This window comes from Mchenga conophoros, linkage group LG15, assembly GCF_057382185.1.
Source record: "Mchenga conophoros isolate Kocher_MC1m ecotype Shallow Benthic linkage group LG15, M_conophoros_male_GT1.1, whole genome shotgun sequence".
Lineage (NCBI taxonomy): Eukaryota > Metazoa > Chordata > Actinopteri > Cichliformes > Cichlidae > Mchenga > Mchenga conophoros.
The window spans coordinates 30,755,920-30,773,541 of record NC_140540.1 but is presented as its reverse complement, the minus strand read 5'-3'; the positions used below and the strand labels follow the sequence as shown (position 1 = coordinate 30,773,541).

Here is a 17,622-nt window from a genome sequence, read left to right as displayed (position 1 = left end):
CAATGTTTGTTTGTGGTGCTAAGTACTCTGCAGTGTTAGGTGAAAGGTTTCACCTAACAATGCGAGCTCAAAAAAATTAATTCCTGTCACTTATATTGTAAAAACAAATATTGAATCTTGGATCTGTATTAGCAAAAATTGCGTCTATTTTCATATTTATATTATTTAAAAAAAAATGCCAATCGGGATGTAACAGGATAGAACCGGTGACTTCGTGCATTTGATTTGTGACATGCTTATTTCGGGTATTTAGGGTATTTTTAGGACAACTCGCCACATAAAACGTTCTAACCTGAAGGTTTCTGCAACCATTACACACTAAGAAGCTGAGGGATAGCACATTCTGTCTCCTGCTGGCGGAATAATCTTATTTGAATGATGGGAATTTCCAAACAGATGCAGCTTTGTGGCCTAATGCGCTTAGCCGGAGAGATGGTCCAAAAAACCAAGTATATATGCCTCCCAGTTACGTAGCCCATAAACAACGTATGCCATGGCTGAGCCTTTCAAAATAAAATGGTCGTTCTCACTCCAGTGTCTTGTATCACTGCGCTGGACTAGTCAAAAATCATTTTATTCTGAAGTGTGCACACGGAAGTACAACTATTTGGATTTTGAGTAGCTTTGTGAAAGGTTAGCTAACGCGGGCTAGCCTGATATGGAAGAAGAGGGAGCAAGAGGAAGACTGAGGGTCTACCTGAGAAAAGCGGACTGGCTGGGACTAGTTCTGAGGGGTGATTTCGAGAGATAACGTTACATACTGGAAGGAATGTCCTCCTGGCTTACAACACCACAGAGATAGCTAAAATCACGGGACAGCCGCAATCACTACTAAAAACATGAAGCTGACAGCTGCGGAGCGCCTGTTAACAACCCGCCACCGTCGAGTTTAGCTCCCCGTGGCTGCAGCTGGACATTAACGGCGACGGCACCTCGGGAAGCGTTGTAGCCAACGGGAATCTTTGTTCGCGTTTTTTCCCGTTCTTCTTTTTTTCCCTTCTTCCATGGGACACAACTGGGCTTTACCTCCGCTCTGCCGTTGTGTTACCGCCGTGACAGCAGCAGTCTTCGGCTGGTATCGACTGGCCACCGTGGTCCCTGCATCTTGTGGACTCCTAGCAGCTAAAGTTTTTTGGCTTATTTGACGGACGCGGCAGTCATGTTTGCTGTACGAATCGTCACCGCAGACTACTACCTGACAAGTCCCATTAAAGACCTGGACGTCTGCTATTCTGAATTCAGGGAGAGCGATGTGAAGAAAGTGCCGGTGGTGCGGATATTTGGAGCAACACCAGCAGGTTAGCCTTGTCCTGTGTTTTATTCTCGTTGACTCTTCAGTAAGCTAAAGCTTGCTGCACGCGGCGTGTCACAGGTTTGTTGCCTTCGCTGCTGCTGCTGTTTGGACACGCGCGCACAAACACATCCGCGCTGTATTGTTCCGAGGAAACCTAACGGGTGTTTTATGTATGTGACAGGAAGATGTTGTAGGGTGTTGACACGTTTTACCAACGCGGCATGCAGCCCTGTTGCAGCAGTGGGAGCCCTCCGCTGTGCTTTGTTTTCGCTCCATCGTGGTGCGGTGGCGGACACCTTGTGTCTCTGTCTGCCACATGTGGCATTCAGGGAAACTGGTACCTTTCCCCTGCGATGCTTTTATTGTATTTATGGCAACCTGTGGAGTGTGGCTGGCATGCAGATATATATATTTATTTATTTTATTGGGGGGGTTGAAAGGATAACACCATTTTGTTGCCTAACTGTAAAATGGGTGACAGTATTATATGGTGGAAGAAAAATGTATAGAATAATTACTGTATCATGTGTTGATAAAGCAGGGCAGTCGTGACTTTACATTGATAGCCTTGACAACAGAGGTTGTCATTGTATACAAAACGGAACATGCATTGTGTGAGTGTGTAATGTTCAGCGCTACAAGCCTGGACAAGACCCCTACAGTATGTGGAGTAACTATCGTGGCTTGCAGGTGCTGCTTTAGATAAAATATACAGGACAAATGTGTTGCAGATATTTATTGTAGATGTGTGTTTTTTCTGAACTGTGCCACATGCCCTGCTCTTCGGTAAAGCCATTACAGCCAGGCATTCTGGCCACTTTAATCCCCACAAAACAAAAGAATGGTTTTCCTGTACAATGGCATAGCATTAGCAACCTGTGCCAAATCCTCCGGCAATCACTGTGCCCTCTTTTCAACCTTGTTTGATGGGTGAAGACACATTGCAGTGTAGTGACTATAGATATTCTTAGCAAGGTTTGTCCCCAGTGGGGGGGAAATGGTGAGTTACACTTGCCCCCTCGCCCAATCAGTGCTCCTGGGTCGCAGGATGACCTGGAGCAGCGTCCAGCAGGATGTGCCCTCAGTGAGGATTAAAGGCTTTACAACGGGGGGGGGGGGGGGGGGGGGGGGGGAACAGCGGGTCATGGTGAGGAAGGTGTCTGCTGTGGTTTGGCCCTGTTTGTGTTCAGGTCTGCACATTCACATGCATTGCTTCTCATGCAAATTGAGTATACAGACCCAGAAACTGCAGTGATGGCTTGTTAGGTGAATTTTAGTGTGAATGATAAGGTCCAATATTAAAACCTGAAGTGACTGGTGGTGTGGATAACATTCATTGTTTTGCTGGGAAACCCTGCATCCTGCCAGTCATGTGGACGGTAGTTTGATTTTTACCACCCAACTTGCCTCAGATAATGTGACTTCTATCCACCAGTGGTATCCTCCAGCAGGACAGTTATCTGCACAACAAACATGAAGAGACCAGTGTGTTGACCCGGCCCCTGAACTCCCCAAATCCTTATCCAAATCAACTTCCACCAGAGAACAAGCCCGTTCCATGGATGTTCTACGCGTAGCAAACCACAGAATCCAGAAAATTTGCTTCCAATGTTTCAGTGCCTGACACCCAGACATCTTGTGTACGTTATGGAGGGAAGAGCTATTTTAGTGGCACAAAGTCAAAGCAGTTGTTGTGGCTGTTCTCTGTATGTTATTAATTAATACCTTTTTCTCGTCTCAAAGTGTAGTAGTAGTAATGATAGTGATAAGCAGATCCATTGTTTGAACGTTAATGGTTCATTTAAGTAATTTTTAAACATTTTTTTGTCAAACAATTTTATTTCCCCTTTCTGTTTGATATGAACTGTGATAGTGAACCGCATAATCTAGGCTTCCTGTCAGATAAGTCTTTGTTACCTTGGGCTGTAAGAAGTCATCATAATTTGATGGCCTCTTAATAAAATGTGGTTGACAGTAACTAATATATTAATGTTTTTGGTGTTGGAAGATTTAGGAGGCTACACACGTGTGCAAAAGTATGCATCTGAAGGGAGGTGTACACTAAAACAACTAAATGGTACAGTTTTTTTTTTCTTTTTTTCTTATTTGCTAAAAAACCTGTAGCAAACACAAGTGCACTGGTGCAGGTCACTCAGCTGAATAATATCCAGCCACATTCCACTTGTGTTTTTCCTGCTCTGACATGCACAAATGTCTGCAGTGAAAAAGAGCCAGCTACATAATTGTCATAACAATGATGGTTTGTCGATACGGTTGGTTTGACCCACGTGTGTTTGCCAACACACTTGTCTAAATGCCTATGCCTCTGATCCTATCTGATTGGTTAACATTCTTGAGTATGCAGCAGTGAAACAAAAGCGAGGATCCCAGTGGAGCATTAAGAGCTTTCATTGATTGAGTCCTTACAGGTTCAGCAGCACACGAACAAGCCTCGTTTCTCTGCTGTGCGTGTTGTATCTGCAGTTTGAATATCGGGCTCTGTGTTGTTTCCACTTGCAGTAATGACAGAGTATCTTGTCTGCAGTCTGTGCATTGCGGTCGATGCCCTGCAGATTCTCATAGTCGGATCCCTCTCTCGTTCAGTTTATGTATCAGTTGTGTGGCCACATTTTCAGATTTAAAATTACATCACCATCTGGAAAGCATTGAAGTGGAGAGGGATCTCTTTCTTTCTTCCTTTCCTGCAGCTTAGAAACAAGCCACACCTACTAGAAAGTTTTTTTTTTTTCTTCTTCAGATTTCACTTTGCCTTTTATGGTTTCATTGCGTTGACTCCTCAGACTGTTCATGTGCCTTTATCATTAGCGTGTTTACTCTGGTGTAAGCGGTCAACAGCGCATCCACACCACGTGGCTCTTTCCACAACCCCAGGCCTCATATTTCCTGTCCTTCCCTGACCTAAGCAACGCACACTCCCACTGTGTAATTTGATGCCAAGTTTCCTGCTTTTTTCCCCCTCCCCACTCTTTGTTAGCATTCAGAGACTGTCCTGCCTCTGCAGCACACATACTGTACATGCATGCCCATCTTTGGTTTAGCTCAAGAGGAAGACAATACAAGGAATCCTTTCGTTATAAAAGTTATTGGTGCTGTTGAGGTGCCGGAAACCTTTTAAGGGCATGCATCTCCAGGCTTGAAGCTGACAAGCTAGATCTAGATACGCTGACGGGGCCTGGTCCTCGTGGCAACAGGAGGCACGCTGTTTTGGTTCATCGCTTGGATGTGTACACTAGAGTGTTTGTTGGGTACGCATGAGAGCGGAGAGGGGGAGAAAGTGCATGACCAATTGACCTGAATGAGAGGGCCAAGCATTGAAGCCCAGAGGGTGGTAAAAATGAGGGCCTCTTTTTCTACTCTGGCCCTTTCCTTCCCAGGTTTAGCACTCTCCAGGGGAACCCTTAATACCATCTGAAGGAATTCCTCCTGATCCATTAATAGGATAATAGGCAGACTAGAAAGGAGACTGGCTCATTAAACAGAAGGTCATTGTTCCCTTTACTGTTTACTCTCCTGTCTTTCTGTCGAACCAGGGTTCACTTATCGTATGATTAAGATGTTTAGTTGTTGACAGGTTTTCTCTGGAGTTGCCTTTCGTTCTTTTCCCCCACTGATTTTACACTTTTGTTTAAGTTTAAGTGCAGGTTTACCATAGTGATAGAGTAGAAACACAAAAGAAGACCGAAGGCTGCTCTGCACTAATCCTCCTCCTGTGATGTTTTTTTTTTTTTCTTCCTTCCCTTCAGATGAGGCCCGGCTTCTTGTCAGGGTTTTTTTGAATCTTCAATAGAGGAAGAAACATTTTAGAGTATTTTCGATGTGGGGACACAGAGTTACTGTTCATTTGAAAATCAATTAAATACTTGATGTTCTACATGCAGAGGACAAAGGAGGTGTTTGGGTTTTTTGGTTTTGTTTTTTTTTTTAGCAGTACTGGCAGTTACTTTTTACCAGTATGTTTGGAGAGCATGTACAGTGACTTAATGTTTTAAGAAAAAGGTATGTTATTATTTTTAATCTATAAATCCTGTATGACTAATAGAGGTGGGAATCACCATACATCCCACGATACGATATTATTGCAATTTTTTAAATATTTTGCGATATTCAGATTCTGTACATAAAGGTAAACTTTATCAATATTCATTTTATCTAATATCAAAGTCTCACACTCAGTCTTTCTCTCATTTCAATCAGTTTTATTGTTGACAAACTGAACGGTTTGTATTACAGTCTAGTCCAACTTAACTGAATGCAACCATCTGGTACAATTATAGCTATTCTGAACTATGCAATTTATGAAAACTATGCAGCCCATTCAGCAACTGAAGAACTTGAAAGTAAATTAAAATAAAATATAATTTTACATTAAATAAAAAAGTTTTAAACTTAATTAAAATAAAACATGTCTTAAATTAAAATAAGTAAACTGTCATGTTTATTGCTGCCAAAAAACAAGTTAAACACATTTGGACAGTGAAGGAATGTCAGGATTCTTGCTCAGAAAAAGGATCAACATGCTCTGAAGTCAGAGTTCCAGTCCACAAAAACTTTTTTTGTAACAAAATATCGATTTCTGCTGTCCCTGTATCGATACATTATTAGCAAACAAAATATCACGATACTACACAGTATCGATTTTTTCCCCCACCCCTAATGACTAATGCTTTTAGAAGTTATATATTTTGGTTTGACTTATTGACTCTTCTGATCGCGTATCTGACGTCAAATGTTTCCACAACATTGACTTCATAATCACAATACTCAGGACTCCCCCCCCCCTGTCATTCTTTATTGAAGTGAATGTGACTGTTTCCAAAGATTTGCTCCATGCCTGCCCTTGATATGAAGTGATAAAGCCCAGCCTCCTGTGTTTGTTTCATTGGCTTTTCACTCTTAACTCACTGCTAGGGAGCATCTCACACTTCTGATAATCAGCTGTCTACTTGACGTTTATTCAGCTGTGTAAAAACTATAACTTTAATCTCAGACAAACTGATTTACTCAGGAACAAATAAAATACTAAAAAAAAAAGCCAAACAATAACATTTTAAGTTATCTAAGTGACTCATATATATTTAACCTGAGTAGTGAAAGACGGCGGTGGGTTTGAAAACGATTTGCGGGGAGTCCGGTGTTCTCACGGCGCTAGTGAGCCTAGCCCCCGGCTCGCTAACGAGCTAGTGGGTAACAGACGTCTCCGAAAACGTCGGAGCGCTTTTGAAAATATGTGGTGTCCTGATAAACTGAGCAGATATTTGAAGTTTACACAGCTACATTCTCGCCTGAAAATATGTTAAACGTTTATTTTGTGACCCAGAAAGAATAATAAGAGTAACATTAAAACTAACTAGCTGCCGCCATTGTTGGAAGCTGCGCTGGGCCGTGCTATGAATTCTGGGACACAGCTGCTTCTTCTTCTTCTTCTTCGGGGTTTAACGGTAGCTGACATCCTTGTACATGCAATGCTGCCATCTTCTGTTTCAGTCCGTTATTACACGCTTAAATCCTGCCACTTATTCCTGCGTCTTTTGTGATCGTACAAAGTTTCAAACGACGCGTCGACTATTAAATCAGTCGTCGACGATTTTGATAGTCGACGTAATCGTGACTAGTCGACAAATCGTGGCAGCCCTAGTGCACATGCACATTAGTTGTAGCACATTTCCAGTTCACTCTAGAGGCAAGTCACCACACTAGCAGTCGCTCTGTACTCATGGTCTGCTGGTAGTACTACCATTTTTGTAACATCTCCATTGAAGCGGCCTACTGACATCCTCTCTGGGGTGTGCTGTCTGGTTTCAGAGGGACTTAACCAGCAGCCAGGGGAGCCACGATGAAGAGCTTTAATAAGTAAACAGGCAAAGTTAAGGCTGTTCGATATAACAATATATATCTGATGACGATATAAAAACATCTATCGTTTAATTCGTGGTGTCGCAAAATAAACTGTTTATGGCAATATTTTTTTTTTTTCATCGTTTTGATGGTCACTGTAGTGGCTATATTAATTTCTTAAAGTTCTCTCTTTCTCTTGTATTTAATATAACCAAAATATGGACGGGCAGGCGGTTGTTTTTATGCGTTGTCATTAGCAACAACGACGGTAAAACCATCGCGTGTCCGCTTGTTTATTTTCCACATAAACCTTTCACAATAAAGCTCAAGATCCTGTTGGGATTTTTCAAAATAAACTGAATCACGTGAAAGAGTATGCGGAGTATTTATGGATGAGAAGCAAAAAAGAGCCGTCATGTGCTAAAAAATAAACCTTAGACTCAAACATTAGAACAGGCTTTTCCCTGCATCACGCCGTGTTATAAATACTCACAAAGAAAACGGCGGCTGTTACAACTTATGTCTAAAAATGTATAGTTTCATGCATTGGTTAAAACACTCGACTCCAGGTACACGACGCCCAGCTGGAAACGCTTCACTCAAGACGAGGTGCCTGAGATTCACAGATTTTACAGAAAATGTTAAATTTTTGTTATTTATATCGTTATCGGGATATAAGATTTTCGTCATATCGCACAGCCCTCTGACTCCAGTTCACATAGGCCTGTGAGCGTCACATATGGATACGGAGGAGAGTTTGTCTCTGTCTGAATGCCAGAGTACCACAGCTGGTCTTTGTGGTGGAATACAGACAGAAAGGCTGGATAGATGCAGCTAATGAGGAACATCTAGCCAGAGGTGATGAAGTCATTCAACTTTGTGATGTGTTACTGCTCGAGTGTAATTCACATTTGGCAATTTTCCAGATCCTTTTAATTTTTTTAAAATGCTCAATAAGTGGAAGGCACCGCATCTAATCCAGCATATGGCTCACACATTAAATTGACCAAAATAACTGTTTTATGGTTATGAATGTAACACGACCACGATGCTGTGTCAGCCTTTAATTTCTATGTGATTCCAGAAAACACTAAACAAATACAATTCATGCAACTTAATTAACCAAAGAAAGTTCCAAGCATTCACTTCAGAGTAGTAAACATCTGAAATGCCCCTGGGGTTGAAATTCTTTGCAGTGTACTTGGAACTCGACAAAGATTATCAGAGTAGTTGTAGTAACCAGCCGCAGTCAGTCGTGACTACACGGTGACAGGCGGTGGTTTTTGTGCCTTGATTGGCAGGACAGTAGAGCAACAAGACAGGGAATATGGAGAAGAGAAAGTCGAGGTGTGACTTGCAGTGAGTGGTTCAGTTGGTGAGGATCTGGATGAGGGGTTTCCTCAGCTTGGTCTGCTTTTGTCTTGAAGGAGCTGTGAGTGTACAGAGGCTCCCTCAGTGTCCTTGCTGCTGTTGCTGCTGCTGCGACAACCTGATTGATGGCTGTAATAGCTCCCTCCGGCTTCTCTGTGGGTAACCGAACTCATCACTGTCGAGGGCACAAGCCTGACACTGCAGCATACTTTGTCCCCAACACATTCTGTTCCCTTTCACCTCGATTCATGCTGAGGTAGTAGAGGTGACTTTACATTAACACCCAGAGCTGCTGGATATCTCTTTTTCGCCCCACAGGTTAGATCAGTACTGTAGTTCCTATTGTTCAAGTCTGACCCTGCCACCCCTCCCCCTAATATTCTTTTCACAATGCTGCATCGATCCACTGAAAAGAATCTATCTTCAGCGTGTGCTCCTTCACGGTGAGTTTAAAGCACCTGCTCGGCTGCCACTGTAACTCAGTGTCATTCCCACAGACATGTATGCAGCAGTACAGTAAGCACTTGGAAAGCTTTGTTTTGCTGTCTCCTCTCATTCTCTAACCAGTGAAGCCAGCAGCACTGCCAAAGTTAACACAGATGGAATACACACATGTTGACTGCCTTCTAACATTCCTGACAAGGGCTGTACCATTACAGCATGCATTATTTGAGCAACGTTTTAAGGAGGTTCTCTGTAATTCAACTAAAAGAGAGATATGGAAAGATAATGTGCTTCTAAATTGCAGGAAGCTTGCTGTTATGTCGGGGGAGACCCATGTATGATTTATACAAGCCAAAAAGATGGCTTCTTAGCAATAAGGAAAGCTAAGAAGTAATCACTTTATTCCAATTGTCTCATGTTTGATTTTTGTAAGTTATAGAATATTAGCACATCTGCAGCACAGATTGTTAAAATTGTAAAGGCAAGCAGTCAGCACCAAGTAAAAATGTCTTTCTGTGCATTTCCCTGTTTGTTGTGCTCTCTGTAAAGGTGTTTTAGCAATTTTTTTCTTCAATCTGATTTCTTATCAGAACACTCGGCCTGTCTGTTTTCCAAGTCAGTAGGGCACGCAGGCTGTGACAGTGCGAGGCCTTGGTGGTGCTGCTGTTGTTGTTTTTCTGTAGCTGCACAAGCTGCCAGATGGCTTTGCCAGCGAGGTAATGTGATTTAGCTCTGTGACGAGATGGATACCTACTAGAGAGGCAGGAGAGGTAGGCTCACAGGCAGTCGTCGCCTCTCAGTTTGGCTCTATGGAGAAAGAAAAAACAACATTTAATGTAAAGTGCAAAAGAAGGGCAAGTTCTTCAGTATGGCACCATGTCTTCTTTTTCAAAGCAGGTCGTTTCTTTAATGTGGTTCTGTGTGGTCTGAAAAGGGACCACGTTGGCACGTGTTGTTGGGTCATTTTAGGCCCTCGGTTCAGCGTCGGTCTCTTCCTCTTTCCCTGCACCATTGTCCCCTCAAAGGAGGGGAGGGAGAGAGAGGGTGGGCCCTGCTTTGTGCACCCAGCCTGTGAGAGTGGGAGACTTCCCACTCTGTGTTCCCTCAGGGCCACTGGCACTACTGCAAGAGAACTCTGCAGCATTTCAAGGCAGATTAAGACCTTGTTGAAAAAGAGTGAAAGAATTTGGCAGGCCGAAGAAAGCTTGAATCACTGCTGGTGGGGGGAGGGAGGAATGCTTTGAACCTACCATGCTATGCCATTCAGCATTGATATTAATGAGGCGTGCGTATGTGTGTGTTGGTTGGGTGTACGCACGTGCACTTACAAAGTCAAATAAAGCAGATAAGTTTGTACCAGTAGCGATGGGTATATCTGCAGCTCGGGGTGGAGTAGCCTCCTGTTGCTTCAGCGTGTAAGCTTTCTTATTACACCTTCTGTTCAGTGATAGAATTTACAGGATTTTTTTTTATTGTCTGTTTGTCTGTAGTAATTGAATTATAGTTTGGCTTTGGGATCACGTAATGCAGTATACTTCTCTGCCAAGAGTCCTAGATCGGGTCCAGTGAGATGGGATGGAAGGATATAAACAACTAAATTCTTCTGCAATGTCAGTAAGCTAATTGTGTTGTTTTGGTTGATGCTAGTTTTTATACAACTCAGACTGGATTCAATTCAGTGTTTCCAACAGATTTAGAGTTTGTACATTTGGGCTTTTTTGTTTGTTTGTTTTTTACAGCCACTCTTATGTGCCGACAGACAAGACCAAGTTTACCCTGATCTTAAACACCAGGAAATTTTAAGGCAAAACCTTGAGCCATTCAGTTAGCTAATGTGAATTAATTCTTGTGTTTACATATATAAAAACGGTTCTGTGAAATGTGCAAATGCTACGACTTAATGCAGCTTTATCTATTCAGCTGATATCCATCCACTGGTGGCCACTCACTGAACAAACAACACTGAGCAAACAAAAACAAAAACCAGTCTTGCAGTCTTTTTCATACACAACTGCACAGCTCCAACTGAAAGGGTTCTTTTTGATCAATTTTTAATTCCATAGCACTGTACAGTCATTTTGAGGGCAGGCTTATTAAAAAGGGGAGGGGGGAGGGACGTTTTGCAAGCCAAGCTCTAAAAATAGCCTAGCTTGTATGTATATATGTAAGGGCATGTGTGTTTGCAATGTGACTGAGCCCTGTCTCTGTGTGACTAGACAACATTCTGGTTGCTGTTGTTTAACTGGTCATCAACTCTTTCTAAGTGCATGCTGAGTGTCTCCAGTTTGTGAGGTGGTTCTGCATTTGTGGCAGACACACACAGCCTCCCATCTGAGAACTTAAAACCTTTTGTTCCTCGAGGAACTGTGTCTAGACCTGCTCTCTGTTCTCTGACTGTAATCTGTTGCCATCATAGCAATAGCTCAGCTGCAATTTGGTGTGTTTGCATGTGTCGTTATGGCTGTCCCTGTGTTATGTCGAGCGAGTGGGAGGAGAGGGGGATGGCGCTGAGAGGAAGAGAGGGGAGGAAAGAGAGAGAATAGGCATTTATGAGCCTTGCTCGCCCAATGCAGCAGCTGAGCTGCCGTCCCTGCTTCTCGTGATGTGTGGCAAGAGCAAGACATGCTGTGAATATCAAATTTCGTCAGAGCTGAGAAAAGGAGGGCAAGCAGCGCTTGGAAATCACTCCAGTTGTCTGGCGAGAGATTGCTGCCCTCTGATAACCGAGCTGCTCTGGACACACGCAAACAGCATCCTCTAGCACCGTGGCAACCACTGGGCTCTAGCCAGTTCTCCCCAGACTCATTATGAAATCTGTAGCATCTCTCTGCAGTTCTCGCTGTAATCCGACTGTTTATAGGATTTCTCCCATTTCCCTGAAATGGAGTCTCATTTTGATTTCTTTTCATATTTTATTGTTTTGTTAAACTCGTCATATCCAGCTGCAACATTTTTATTATTAGTCTATTAAAGTAGCTTTGCATGTTTAAAACCATTCAAAATAGTCAAAATTGATCATATACTACGACTTGGTGCAGCCCTCAATTCATCCGCTGTCTGAATTTTTCTTTTTCTTCAGTAATCAATACATTTTTCACCCTATTCATTACACTGGATATAAATGAGTGAGGTTTAAGGGCAGGCAGTGCTTGGAAATCATTTCAGTTGTCTGGTTTGAGATTGCTGCCCTTTGATAAGTGAGCCTCTCTGGACACACACAGGGGTTGTGCAGCTGCAGTGTTCAGCTGCATAAGCTGACCACAGCCCAAATAAGATTAACAGCAAGAATGTTAGAAGAGAGACACGGCATTTTAAGAAACCTGCACTGAAGTCTTTGGTCGAACTCCACAACAGCAAAGATGGTGAAAGGCATATAATTTAAAACGGGGAAAAAAGCCTGCATGAGTCAGCAGACGTTTCTGAAACTGTTGGTTTTTATTTTTAAATGAGATTTGACCTGCAGTTCTGTGCATGAGTTTTGGTAATGGACGTTTCGAAACGATTGTCCAAATAAGGCTATGTTCACACTGCAGGTTTTAATGCTCAATTCCGATTTTTTTGATCAAATCCGATTTTTTTTTTTTTTTTTTTTTTGTCTGGTTTTTCAGACTACAAATAAAATGTGACAGCAAACGCCCGTGCTTTAACAATGGCCACCATGCTTTCTCGTTTGTCTTCTCCGGCGCAGATAATTGGCGTCTGTCTTGTGTCAATGACGTAAAAGACTGATTCAATGACCATTCTAACAGCAGTCGCTTTCTAAAACATCAGATATGTATCGGATTCAGCACCACATACGAAAGTGACTTAGGTCGGATTTGAAAATATCAAATAGATTTGTGCTGTTCAAACTGTCATACCATGATTGGATATGGGTCGCATAGGGTCAAAAAAGTCGGATTTAATGCGCTTTCGCCTGCAGTGTGAACGTAGCCAAAGTGCCTGACATGACTTCTGCTGAATAACAAGACTTGTTTCTAGAACAACACTTTGCCGTTTTACGTTTACGTGTTTAGAAGGTAGGTGGCGATGTAGTCTAAAGTCCCAAAATATACTGAATGAGATCTCTAAATGTTCTCGATCCTAATTAGTTCAACCTTTTGTGGAAAGCAAAAAGTGACACACTGGTTTAGGAGGAATCACATTCTTTTGGGCTGTCAGTAGGAAGAGAGACTGCTGTGCAGCGTTCAGAAGCCTTCTTGTCACCATAAAGCCATTTCCTCACAGTTACTACAGGTCTGAACTTTTCTAAACGTCACCTGGTGGAGTTCTATGTGAGAATGCACATAGAACTCCAGTGAGTGAGTGAGTGAAAGAAAGAAAGAAAGAAAGAAAGAAAGAAAGAAAGAAAGAAAGAGAAAGAAAGAAAGAAAGAAAAAAATCTTTCCATGTGTGTCCTGATAGCTGCAGGCGCTCTGAGGATTTCCCCTCCACTTGTCATGGTTCCTGACTCTCTGTCGTCCTCTTGCTCTCCTCCTCCTCCCTCTACTGCTGCCCCTTACATTCTTTTGTTTTCCTCGATGTGCTCTCCTAATTTCGAGGGTTTTCACTCTCTGCCTGAATCACATCAGCGTTTCCTCTCATTTCTGCCCGCTGTCCTTCCCACCTCCTCTCTCTCTGCTCTCAGATTGTCCTGGAGTGGCGCTGAGGGAGAGCCGCTTCACCTCACACACGGAGGCAGTGTTTACAACCAGAGCAAGTTTGGCCTTTTCTCTCACCCTGTTAACTCTCCCATCCCCTTTCCATTGTCCTCCGGAACTCAAACCTTCACACACACAACTTTAAATCTCACTCTCCCTTCAACAGCCACCTCCTCTTTTCATCTCGTTGCCTCACACGCTTGCTTGAGCATAAAGTGGTGGAGATCTAAATTGGCAGGAGCTAATTGAGAGGGGTCAGTGGGCTTTACTTGGACTTCATGCTTTACGTAAAGAAACCCAAAACAAAAAGCAAGAGTCAAATACAAAATATGTATCAGTAATCAACATCACATGTCTAGTTAAGACTACAGAACAGATGAATAAAAGTTTTTCTTGTAGTTTTTGCACCTCTCATTGTGGAAGTGGGGTGTGGGGTAGCTGCTTTGACAGGGAACATGAGTGGAAAAATAAATATAAATTCTCTGCTCTATGATTGATTGTGTGCAGTGAAGCCAGGTTTTAATTGGATTTCAATTCTCCTCTGTTGCATAACTTTTTTTTCTTTATTAAGCATTGCATGCTGGTGCAGCCTAATTGCACTATACTGCTCCTACATTTTCACCCCCTCCTCCTCTTCCTCCTCTTGTTTTGCTCCAGGAGTCAGGGCTCCCTGATCCCAGCACAGCCCTCCCCCAGGGCTGTGCTTTCTCCTACATGGCCTACGCTCATGCTCCCCATATTTATGCACAGTGCTCTCGCCAAAGAGATCTGCTTTTTCCCCTCCTCCCTTTCTCTCTGTTTTGAGGAGGAGTTCAGCTGAGGATATGTGGGAATAAAGTGTCCTAGTTCACAGGGTTCTTCCTGTAAACTCTCAGCCTGCTAATTACTCTCCCACTGGATGGACTGCTCTTTTCTCTTTGCACCCCCCTTTCTGATTACTCTTTTTTTTTTTTTTTTTTTTTTTTTTCTTCTTCTGACTCTCACTTTTACTCTCTTTGCACTGTTTTTCTCTCTGTCTCTTGTCTGTTTCTGTCCACACTCTAGTTTTTCTTTGGCCTCTCTCGGCCCTCCGGCTGTATCCATATTAGTTCTAAAAGTTTCAAGTGGTTTTCTAAAATGTTTGTAAATTTTTGTATCAGACATTTCACCTGCTCATGGCAGTTTCTGATAATTTATGACATGCTTGTTGTTTATTTTGTTGGTATTATTTGCTTTAATTTCTTAATAACAGTGGATCCTTACCAGATGTATGTCAGCTGTCATAAATGGAATTGATTTTTATCAATTGCTCTGACAGTAAGCTCCATAAGAGCCACAAGAAAAGCATCTCTCTGCACATTGTTCTCTGCGATGGACCTCCTCTCTACATTGATTGTTACTGATTCATGTCTTCGCTGCCCTTCCTCTGACTCAGGTGACTAGAGACATGCAGGCTGTGAACTCTTTGACGTGAACTGATCCCCCCCCCCCCGTCTTTTTCTTTTATCCCAGGAAAGTTGACTGAGCACTAGGGCTGTGTTACGGCTCTAGCCGCCTAGACCCCTCAGGGGAACGTAACAAGCTGCCACAAACGATTATTTTGATAGTCGACTAGTCATCGATTATTTTTGCGATTAGTCGACTATTCAGATCATGCATCCATTGGATGTAAAATGTACAGCTTATTGCACCAGCAGCATCTGCTCTTATATAACTATCATTAGCTTACAGCTTTAAGTGTTCACGGTATGTGCTAACTAAAAATAAAGCCAAGATGATAGTTTCTTAAATTTTAATGAAATTTGCAGATTGTTTTGGTGAAGTTTAATAAACTCCTTGATATCTAAAATATAACGGGACACCGGAGTATATTCTAGAGCATCTCACACTTCTGATAATGAGTTGTCTGCTTGATGTTTATTCAGCTGTGTAAAAACTAGAGATGGCACGATTCCACTTTTTTATGTCCGATACCGATATCATAAATTTGGATATCTGCCGATACAAATCCGATATAGTGTGTTTCTTAATTAATAAAACCGTTTTTTTAATGTCTTGCTGCATTTTGTATAAGTTCATACTCAAGTTTAAATAAACAACAACACTAAAGCTATTCTGTTTTAAAAAATAAAAATAAAAATACACTGCACCCAAAATATTTCAGTTCAGCAACACTGATCAATCTAATAAACTTAAACCTACACCATCCTCCCTATTCTGGTATTTTTAAAGAGTATTTAGCAGAAATATTAAGCAACCTAACTAATAGGGTTGCAAACTCCCAGCAAAAAAAAAAAAAAAAAAAAAAATAGGGAACCACCCTCCACCTCATGATGCTTGATCAACGTAATCAACTTTAATTTGATGCAGTGTGAAAAAAACACACAGAAAAAAAATATTTTTCTACAATAATTAAATAGATTCAACATCTTTCTTCAACAGAATTGCAGACTGCACAGATGGTATCTTTCCAAAGGAAAAAGTACTATAGCTTACTAGGGTATATTGGACTTAATAGTTACTATATACAGTAATGGAATTCTATACATTTTACATCAGATTAAAACTTTGGGTGTAAGATTCAGATAATTATTTACTAAAAGCTTTTATTTATTAGACATTTTAAATGAGAATAAGAAAGAAAAGTATGTCTTTGTGCCCCCTTTTCCCTGTTAATGCCCTATTGGCCCCCCTGGCTAAACTTTGCTAGATCCGCCCCTGCACAGTTACCAGCCGTCAGCTACGTAGAAAAGGATCCTGGTGTAGAAAGTAATATTAAATAAATTCTAACAACAGCTTATCAAGCCTAAACGTGCTGCTGTTGTTCAGCTGCTGGTTTCCTCTTTCTGGCGCAAAGTGGGCAAAAAACAAAGAAGAGAGACGGACTCGCGACAGAAAAGCCGATCAGCTGATCATTAAGCATTTTCACGACTGAAGTACCAGCACGAGAGAGAGAGAGAGAGAAGAGGCAGTCGCTCCATATATCGATTGTTAAGCTTAACATGGGAATGCTTTACAAACATTCAGAGATGAACTTACACACTTGCTTTACTTCTCTCTGGGATAACTTCCTCGAAGATGAAATGCCGGATTGGTAGCGAGGCTACAAATGCACACAGCCGCTCTATCACGTGAGGCATACTGCTCCGAGTGCTACGGTTATGAGCCGAGTTACGCCGTTTCGCAAGTTTTGTGAGGTGCTTTTTTTTGATATTTAATGGATCGATTACATTTTTTTATTTCTCTCCGATATCCGATCCAGTAATTTACGCCAGTATCGGACCGATACCGATACGTAATATCGGATCAGTCCATCTCTAGTAAAAACTATAACTTTAATCTCAGCCAAACCGATTTACTCAGGAACAAATAAAATACTAAAAAAGCCAAACAATAACATTTGTAAGTTATCTAAGTGACTTATATATGTTTAACCTGAGCAGTGAAAGACAGCGGTGGGTTTGAAAATGATTTGCCGGGAGTCCGATGTTCTCACGGGCTCTAGTGAACCTTGCCCCTGGCTAGCTATCGAGCTAGTGGGTAACAGATGTCTCTGAAAACGTCGGAGCGCTTTTGAAAATATGTGGTGTCTTGATAAACTGAGCAGATATTTCAGGTTTACACAGTTACGTTCTCGCCTGAAAATATGTTAAACGTTTATTTTGTGACCCAGAAAGAATAATAAGAGTAATATTAAAACTAACTAGCTGCCGCCATTGTTGTAAACTGAGCTGGGCTGCGCTAAGAATTCTGGGACACAGCTTCTTCTTCTTCGGGGTTTAACGGCAGCTGGCATCCTTGTACTTGCAGTGCTGCCATCTTCTGTTTCAGTCCGTTATTACACTCTTAAATCCTACTACTTATTCCTGCGTCTTTTGTGATCTTACAAAGCTTCAAACGACGCGTCGACTATTAAATCAGTCGTCGACGATTTTGATAGTTGACATAATCGTGACTAGTCGACTAATCGTGGCATCCCTACTGAGCACACACGCTCTTTCTTAGGACTGAACTTCATTACTCGTTTTGCTTGTACTT

General features: G+C 42.0%; 1 protein-coding gene across 1 annotated transcript in view; it reads left to right on the top strand.

Moving 5' to 3' along the window:
* Positions 1 to 632: 632 nt before the first annotated feature.
* The window catches only part of rev3l (REV3 like, DNA directed polymerase zeta catalytic subunit), an 86,851-nt gene continuing 69,861 nt past the window's right edge, over positions 633 to 17,622 (top strand). The window contains exon 1 of the mRNA XM_085247885.1: positions 633 to 1,298. Coding sequence (XP_085104011.1) covers positions 1,160 to 1,298 — 139 coding nt within the window. The 5' untranslated portion in view covers positions 633 to 1,159. The remainder of the gene's footprint in view (positions 1,299 to 17,622) is intronic.